Source organism: Zea mays, chromosome 1, assembly GCF_902167145.1.
Source record: "Zea mays cultivar B73 chromosome 1, Zm-B73-REFERENCE-NAM-5.0, whole genome shotgun sequence".
NCBI lineage: Eukaryota > Viridiplantae > Streptophyta > Magnoliopsida > Poales > Poaceae > Zea > Zea mays.
The window spans coordinates 212779821-212788335 of NC_050096.1; the positions used below are offsets into that span (position 1 = coordinate 212779821).

An 8515-nucleotide genomic window follows, 5' to 3' on the forward strand; every position below is an offset into this window, starting at 1 on the left:
GGCCGACCCAACCACCAAGCCCAGCACGACAGCGCACCATGCCCCAGGTCCTAGCCTAATAAGGCAACACGACAAGGCAATTAGCAGACTAGCAAAACACAAAACTCTAAAATAATCAGTCATATGCTACGCCCTGCCTAGACGACGATGACGACCATGGATTCTCAGGCGGCAACGAACTCAGATGGTGACCAATGAAGGTGAGCAAACTCCATTTCTTCTATCAGTCCCGAAGTACTTATTTCTTTTCTGATGGATGGATGAATGGATCATGGTTCATGGATAAGTGCTTTCCGATGTGGTGATGTCTGAAATCTAGATTGTTTGTGCTATCTGTTAGTACCTAGTTATCTCTTAATTGGGGATGTGAACCCATTGGGGACCCGAAACCCGAATAGAGATGAGTATGAGATGAGTTTTGCACTCATGATGGGTATGAAGATGGATATAAGGATGGATCAAACATAATGAGGATGAGTATGAGATGCTATAATCCGATGGGGGAATTCCCGTTAACATCTACGCCCGGTCCTGCAAGCCTCCTGTCCTCCCCTTCCGTGCCCTTACAAAAACTTTCTCCCCGCGCAGTCGCGCGGCCAAACCAAACCCCTCGCGCCATCACGCTTCCCTCCCTCGTGCGTTTGCACCGTCACGCTTCCCTCCCTTGTGCGTTTGCGCCGTCACGACTTCTGCGATGCCCCGCCCCCGTTCACGCGACAAGGCGGCATCCCCGCCGTCGCCGGCCGGTGCCCGGCAACGCACCCCCGCGCCGTCCCCGTCCACCTCTCTCCACCTCGGTATCGGCCCCGCGTCCCCCGACAACGACCTCGGCGTCGGATCCCTCGACCTCAAGCAACCCGCCGCTGCGCCTCCCCGACACAGCCTGCTCCTCGCGGGCGCCGCCCTCCGCCTCGGCCTCGGCCCCGCCTCCCCCGATGACGACCGCGGCGCCAGATCCCCCAACCTCAGCCCACCCGCCGCCGCGCCTCCCCGACGCAGCCTGCGCCTCGCGGGTAGTCGAAACACTCTCTCCGTGTCGGGCAGGGGCGAGAAGGGGGCGAGGAGGGCCCATGCTCGAGTCTCCGCCTCCTCCCTTGCTACCACCGTCTCGCCTAGGGCCGGGAACTCTAGTAGCGATGACAGCGGGTCGGGGGCGGATACGGCTTTGGCGAGCGGCGAGCGTTATGGCAGTGCGGTGCCGTTCACGACCCGGTCTCGTATCGTGAAGCGGCGGGCGGAGGCGAGCCCTCAGGCGGGCGGGGAGGTGGGGATCGGGTCGGCTGGTCGAGGCCAGGTGCCTGACGAAATGCTGCACCGGGACGTGGGGACGCCGTCGAAGCGGTGCAGGACCGTATTGGTCGGAGGAGTGGAGACAGTGTATATGTCTGATACAGAGAGTGATTCTGATGAGGATTGCATGATGCTGGGTCCAAGTGGGACCGAACTGAATCCTATTGCTGTGGATATGACTGAAAATGGGAGTCTGGATGATCCTGCCAATGCAAGCGACGTGGAGTCTTTGCAGACGCATAATCTGCTAGGGACGACAAATGTTGGGGTGGTTGAGCAATCAGTATATCCTTCAGGAAGTGCTTCAAGTTTTGAAGCAAGAATCTCTGCAGATATGTATGTCTCGAGCCATTACAGTTCTAGAAAGGGAAGCAAAGTGAACGGGAAGCTTGTTTTGGAGAATAACAGTTCTCGTGCTGATGCTAATGTGGGCTCTGCAGTTGGTACCAGTCCCCGCAAATTCAATCCATACAGCAAAGGAAAGGGAAAGATGGTTGCAGAAGATACTTTATCATCTCTGGTCTCCAGTGAGGACGAGCCAGATTTGGATCCAGTGCATTCCAAAGAGACTCAGGTTAATCCAGGATCAGTTTCTGCTTCTATGGTGTCATATCGCAGACAAAAAGCAAAAGAGAGAGCTATCAGGTTGGCTCCTGAATTTGCTTTCTTTAAAGCAGATAAAGATGAGCATAGTGAAGATGATGATGAAGAACTAGAGCCTGGTCCTGACTCTCAGGACTGGCCAGGCTCATTCGTAACTGCTGCAAGGATGTATGAAGAAAGAGAAGCTAAGTTGAGAGCTCGAGAGTTGAATTCTTCAAAGCTGAACAAATCTGCAAATAGGGTCATTGTTTGGTCGCCTTCAAAGGATGAGAAGAATCCAGCACGAGCTCAAGCTGCCCCATCACTTACAAGCTTATGCTTAAATACACTTGCGAAACATTCTGAATGTATTGGAACACTTGAAGGTATTCCAGAGGAGCTAAAGAATAGGCTGTTCAAGATTCTGTGTCATTCTAGGAAGATGAATACTTATCTTCTCAATGAACTATTATGTGACAGTCCTACAGAACTGCATCTCAGTGAGTGTTCATGGCTGAGTGAGGATGACTTTGAGAAAACTTTTGGGAAATGCAGCATTGAAAGCTTGCAGGTACTATTTGTTTACTCTGCAGTTTCTGTGCTATGGACACATTATTTTTCCTTTCAGTACAATCTTATTTCTTTTGGATAAATTAACTTGTGAGAACTCAATCAGTGTTTGTCTTAATGTAGGATCTACAGCTTGATATATCTGGGAGATGCATGCCTGATTACATATTGCCAACTACCTTAGCTAAGGTTCCTAACTGTATGCCATTGTTGAGAAAAATATCTCTGAAGGGAAATTATCGGCTTTCTGATAATGGTTTAGTCACAATCATCTCGGCTGCACCTTCTTTATGTTCCATAAATCTGTGTGAGTGTTCTCTTCTCACTTCATCTGGAATCAATATTCTTGCAAACAAGTTACATTCAGTTCTTAGAGAACTGTATATAGATGATTGCACAAACGTGGATGCTATGGCAATTCTTCCTGCTCTACAGAAGATTAATCATCTAGAGGTTTTGTCAATGTCTGGAATACAATCTGTGTGTGACAAGTTTGTGAAGGGGCTCATTCCTGTGCATGGTTCAAATCTGAAGGAGTTAGCATTTGCTGGTTGCTTGTAAGTCTTTGCAGATTCCTACTTTAGGAAATAGTTTTCTTTTGGAAGTATCAGTACCATAGTTATATTACTATTATGCCAGTATTCAAAAGCAACATGGAACTGTATATCTGTCTTGCTATCTAAATGTAGGGAACTTACCTCAGCTTCCATCAAGACTGTTGGGGAATATTGTCAAGAATTAACTTCATTGGATCTCCGCAACTTGAATAGGCTGCGTGACTCAGCACTGTGGCATCTTCGTGGTTGTAGGCTACTAAGGAAACTAAGGCTTCAAAGAAACGCATTCAGGTATTGCCCCACTTCCCCTGATTTTTATTGACTGATCCAAATTTGAAGTGCTTCATTACTAAGCAGAATTAAGTGCTGTGCAAACATTCATGTCCTTTTTTGTCAATTTTTAATGTGTATCATTGCATATTATTGTTTTCCAAACTCAGATGCATAATGATTATTATGTTTGTATTTTTAGCTTCTTTCTGGCATTCTAACCATTTTGTCAATGCTAACTCAATTGCCTTTTCTATTATGTTTGTGCATTGTACAAGTGCTGATTTTTTTCTGACTGATCGTAATGAGGGCCTGATAGTAATGTCATGACCCACTTAATCACTTATAGAACTAGTTCTGCATCTGTAATTCTGTATAATTAAATTACTGTTGTTTTAAAGTTGATGAATTACTAAGGACTGATATATTACAAAGGGAAACGGAAGGCAAATCACTACTGTAATTTAGTGACTCTTGGTTTATTTCCATGCTCATGAAGGTATCCTGAAGTTGACATAAGCAAGGTTTAATAGTTTATGTATTGTGGAGCTCATGTCTTCCATTTTACAAAAAGTATCACCCATTAATTCATTTAATGGTACTTTTAATTTTTCTTGGTCATAAAATGCTCTGTTGTGTATGAGATGGCCACAAATTCTTCCCTATGGTATGATTAATTTACTCGTCCATTATTACAGTGATGAAGCTGTGTCTCAATATTTGGAGGAATCTGGAGGAGGCCTGACCGAGTTAATGCTAAACAATGTTAAGAAGGTAATTTCTCCATTCTTTCACTTCTTGAATATGTGGTAGTCCCTCAATGATATTGTTATGGTCGCTAGATCGGTGAGTGATTGGAGAGGGGTATCGATAGGCAGGAACGTCGGCCGGGGGCCTCTGCCCACGGCCGAGCAAGAGGAGGGTTTCTCCCTTCTAATTCTTACCTACTTTATTTCTCATCCATGGATTACATAAATAGGCCGGCTGACCGCCCCTGTCTAGCTAGAGATCCTTATATCCTTAAAACTCTCCTAAAAACTCTCAACAAACTAACTGATAACCTTCCTAGATAATCTCAACTAATCTCATAAATAATCTCAACTAAGCTTCTAATCTTATCTCTAACTATCACTATCTAATCCTCCTTGGAGGGCCCATGGCTGCTGCTGCTGCCGTAGCCCCTCCGTGGGCCTCCTTAGGCCCTGACACTACACCCCTCCTGGACAAGCAGCTCGTCCTCAAGCTGCAGCATGACGGGTGCTCAAAGACCAAGTCTACTTGACCCAAAACCAGACACCTAGAAGACAAGCCTTTTACATCTCGGCTTATCTTATTATTCTGAATCTGAATTTTTTTTGACCCCATAAGATTAGGCAGACACCCTCCGCGCATTGGACTTGCATGTGTGCAGCAACCTGGATCCCATGGACGCCATCTGGACGAAAGGGGAGCACATGAACAGGCACCTGGAATAGGCCGCAACAATAACCAGCGGAGGCGCCCTCGTGGCGTCCGATAGCGGAATGTGGTGGCGCTAAACAGTTGCGCGCCCTTGCCGATGACGAGGGGAGTGTCTTCCCTACTGTCGCTGCCGTAGAGTTGAAGTTCGTCACCCGCGGGACACGTACCATGCTCACACTTGGAGATAGCGGCTTGGTGCAGCTACTGATGGCCGAACGATAGGGTGAGGTCGCGCTCTCGTGTGCCGAGGTCAACCGTCATCAAGGCTGCCTTGAGCATCTGCCGGCGCATCTCTCGCACTCTGTCGTGCAAGGAAGCCACGAGCAGCAGCCTGTATGCCCACAGCCGCCGACATCTGGAGCCGTGCGGACAACACCAGCTGTTGCTGCTCATGTTACACTGCTACATTGATTTGCAGCAGCCCCTGCTCAACCATCCGGAGCGAGGCTTGCATCTTTGCGAGATCAGCCCTTATGTTGGTCCACAAGTCTCCCATCGATGGAGCTGGTGATTGTTGAGCCGTGGCTGCCCCTAGTGGGTCGCCCATGGGGATGGAGACGTCGTCAACGAAGATGATGTGACGAAATTTGGCGTTGTCCTTGGAGATGGGCACGCCGGCGTCCAGGATGTGTGACAAAATTGGCAGGCGATGCTGCCCATGGAGATGGAGACGCTGGTTGGCAGGATGGCGTGACGAAGGTGGCATGCGGCGCAGCCCATGGAGATGGGAACGCCGGTTGCCTGGACGACATGACGAAGGTGACATGCGACACAGTCCATGGAGATGGGGACGCCGGTTGCCACGAAATTGGCAGCAGAAGCCATGGGATCGGATCGAAACCCAAGCTATCCGATACCAGATGTTATGGTCGCTAGATCGGTGAGGGATTGGAGAGGGGTATCGATGGGCAGGAACGTCGGTCGAGGGCCTTTGCCCACGGCCGAGCAAGAGGAGGGTTTCTCTCTTCTAATTTTTGTCTACTTTATTTTTAATCCATTGATTAAATAAATAGGCCAGCTGGCCGCCCCTGTCTAGCTAGAGATCCTTATCTTCTTAAAACTCTCCTAAAAACTCTCAACAAACTAACTGATAACCTTTCTAGATAATCTCAACTAATCTCCTAAATAATCTCAACTAATCTTTTAATCTTATCTCTAACTATCATTATCTAATCCCCTTGGAGGGCCCATGGGCCATGGCTGCTGCTGCTGCCGTAGCCCCTCCGTGAGCCTCCTTAGGCCCTGACAGATATAAATGTTATCCTTAGGACGAACTTATATTATTTGTTTAGATGTGGACTGTTTAGTCCCTTTCCTTATTTTTGAGCAAGAGAAAAAGCTATTTACAGATCAGTTTTGAGGCGGTTTAATTTGAACTTATGTTGCATTAATAATGTGGAACAATATTATCTGAACATTGATGCAAATTACTATATGAAGACCTGCTACTGATAAAAAGGCTTAAGTAAACCTTAGGATGGCGTTACATGCAACAAATGTTTGTTGGCTAGTCAGGAGCATTGTAATGTGCAGGGGTTAGAGAACCACTAGTAGGGATCACATTGAACTTAAATGGGGAGAGGTACATTTAACTTATGCACTCAGATGGTCTATTTATTCAAGCTGGAACTTAATGAGTGCACGTCTGAACATTTCTGGTTTGGTGTAAGCATAACATAATTTTTGAGATACATGATTGGTTGGACGCAATGGACAGTATGAACAAACTGCAAATCTACATTTGGGCATGTGCATGGGCATGCTTGAGTTTGTTCAGGCTGCATCAATCACTAAGAACCAATCTGATGTTTGAGTTTGTTCACTTGGCTAAAATATCTTTGTTGCACAAAAGTTCTGTGATCCAGAGGGGTAAAACTTCGTAAGACGCTGTCTAGGCCCTGTTTGGATCCATGGTGCTAATGGCTAGCAACTAAAAAAATAGCAAGTGTGTCTCCAAACACCCGACCTACTAATGTGTTCTAATCATAGTACATTTTGTGGCAAGTTGAAGGTTGCTACTAGGTGCTAATAGTTAGCAATGCTAAGTTTAGTAGATCCAAACAGGCCATAACCTTTTGTTTGTTGAAGTGTATAACAACTTAAACTGTTATTTACTCTCTTTTTTTTTGCTTGTTTCTTTTCAATCTGACTAGGAAGTTGTATTAAGTTGTTAATATGTTTACTTGACCAATTCTGGTGATAGCTTTCATCTGTTTCACTTATGAATAATCCGCCGCTCATAATTAGTTCTCATCTGATGTATTCCATCTAGGTTGGAGACCTTACTGTTATTTACTCTTTTGCTTGTTTCTTCTCAATCTGACTGGTAAATTCAGTTGGTTAACATGTTTTCTGGACCAATTTTGGTGATGTCTTTCATCTATTTCACTTACGAATATCCATCACTCATAATTAGTTCCCATCTGATGTATTTCATTTAGGTTGGAGACCTTACTGCTCTTGCAATTTCTCGCAAGTGTTCTGTTCTATTGAATGCCCTGGATCTTTCCTTCTGCCGTGAACTGACAGACGATTCTTTGGGGCTGATTGTCGACAGCTGCCCATCATTGAGGATTCTTAAGCTATTTGGTTGTACCCAGGTATGATGACCTTCCTAGCAAATAGTTACAGAGCAATACTGTCTCAACAGTAAACATAAATAAATGTACTTCCTATAACATGTTCTTACTATCAGCAGTTCCAATCATGTTCCTTCTATCAGCAGTAGACATCAATAATGAACACCTGTTGATTGGTAGTGTCATCTGAGTAAAGAGAGCATCTGTTGTTTGGGGCTTTGGAAACCGTACTTACTGCGGACCATTTCATTCCAGGTCACGGATTTGTTCCTCAAGGGTCACTCGAACACATCGGTCGAAATCGTCGGAATAGAAGGGAGTATACTCGCGCAGATGGATAACCGTTAGTTTGTGTGGAGAACAGAGACCGACACTACATTCTCCAGTTGTCTAAGCTTAGGATTCGAGGCATCAAGGTCCACATCGTGGCTGCAGCAACAAGTGGGGAATATTTTGTCGACCAGTCTACCTTGCTTATACCAGTCAGCCATGTAGAAAGCTTTCTTGAAATGCTTTGTTTTTCTCGGATACCTTTTTTTTGAAAGGTTTCTTTGGTTAACTGAAGCGGTGGAAAATCTGCTGCTGCATCATGCAAGTTAACGATAGAATATTTTTAATTGTTTAGATGGTAAAGGTTAGGGCTTGTTTGGTTCCTTTAGTGTGTGTTTGGTTTAGCTGTGAGCTTTGAAAAAGCTGCTGTGAGCTGTCTACTGTGTGTTGAGCTCCAAAATGAGCGGCGGATGGTTCGCGCGTGCGCAGAGCAGATTAGGGTTCCGAGTTTTGTGCTACGGTTGTTAGCTAGATTCGCGGAATTAGCTCAGGAGATTAGTTTGTAAAGGGTTTAGCCCCCCTCCTCTATAAATAGAGATGTATACGATCGATTTGTAATCATCAATCGAATCAATAACACTTTTATCTCGCATTTATTTCCTATACAATTAGGAGTATTTCTAGTCTAGTTCTAGTTTAGCCTCTCAATCCCCAAATTCTTCGCTTCTCTTTGACTCTACGTCGATTAGAGGAGTCTAGGTCGGTCTGCCTGAGCCTAGACATCACCTAGGATCTCTCCTCCCCGACGGGGTCCCTCTCGGGAGCGAGATCCAGGCGCCGCCGGCGACCTTTGCCGCCCCCTGCACACGCGCGGACCGTCCGGCTGTCAGGCTAGAAACCCTAGCCCTGCGCAAGGTCGCGGATCGTCCGGCCCCT

At 46.2% G+C, this 8515-nt stretch overlaps 1 protein-coding gene across 4 annotated transcripts; it reads left to right on the forward strand.

Annotated features, from left to right (window-relative positions):
* Positions 1-599: 599 nt before the first annotated feature.
* LOC103643234 (uncharacterized) lies at positions 600-8017 on the forward strand. Of its 4 annotated transcripts, XM_008666388.4 has the most exons (7): positions 600-2443; positions 2566-2749; positions 2831-2999; positions 3132-3290; positions 3968-4043; positions 7172-7330; positions 7565-8017. In XM_008666388.4, exons 1-7 carry the CDS (start codon positions 695-697, stop codon positions 7655-7657), a joined length of 2589 nt encoding a protein of 862 aa, XP_008664610.1. In that variant the 5' UTR covers positions 600-694; the 3' UTR covers positions 7658-8017. The 4 variants fall into 4 exon arrangements, 3 of the variants coding, with proteins under 3 accessions (XP_008664610.1, XP_008664609.1, XP_020402260.1); XR_560904.4 differs by having other exon boundaries at positions 2566-2999; positions 3146-3290; XM_008666387.4 differs by having other exon boundaries at positions 2566-2999.
* The last annotated feature ends 498 nt before the right edge of the window (positions 8018-8515 follow it).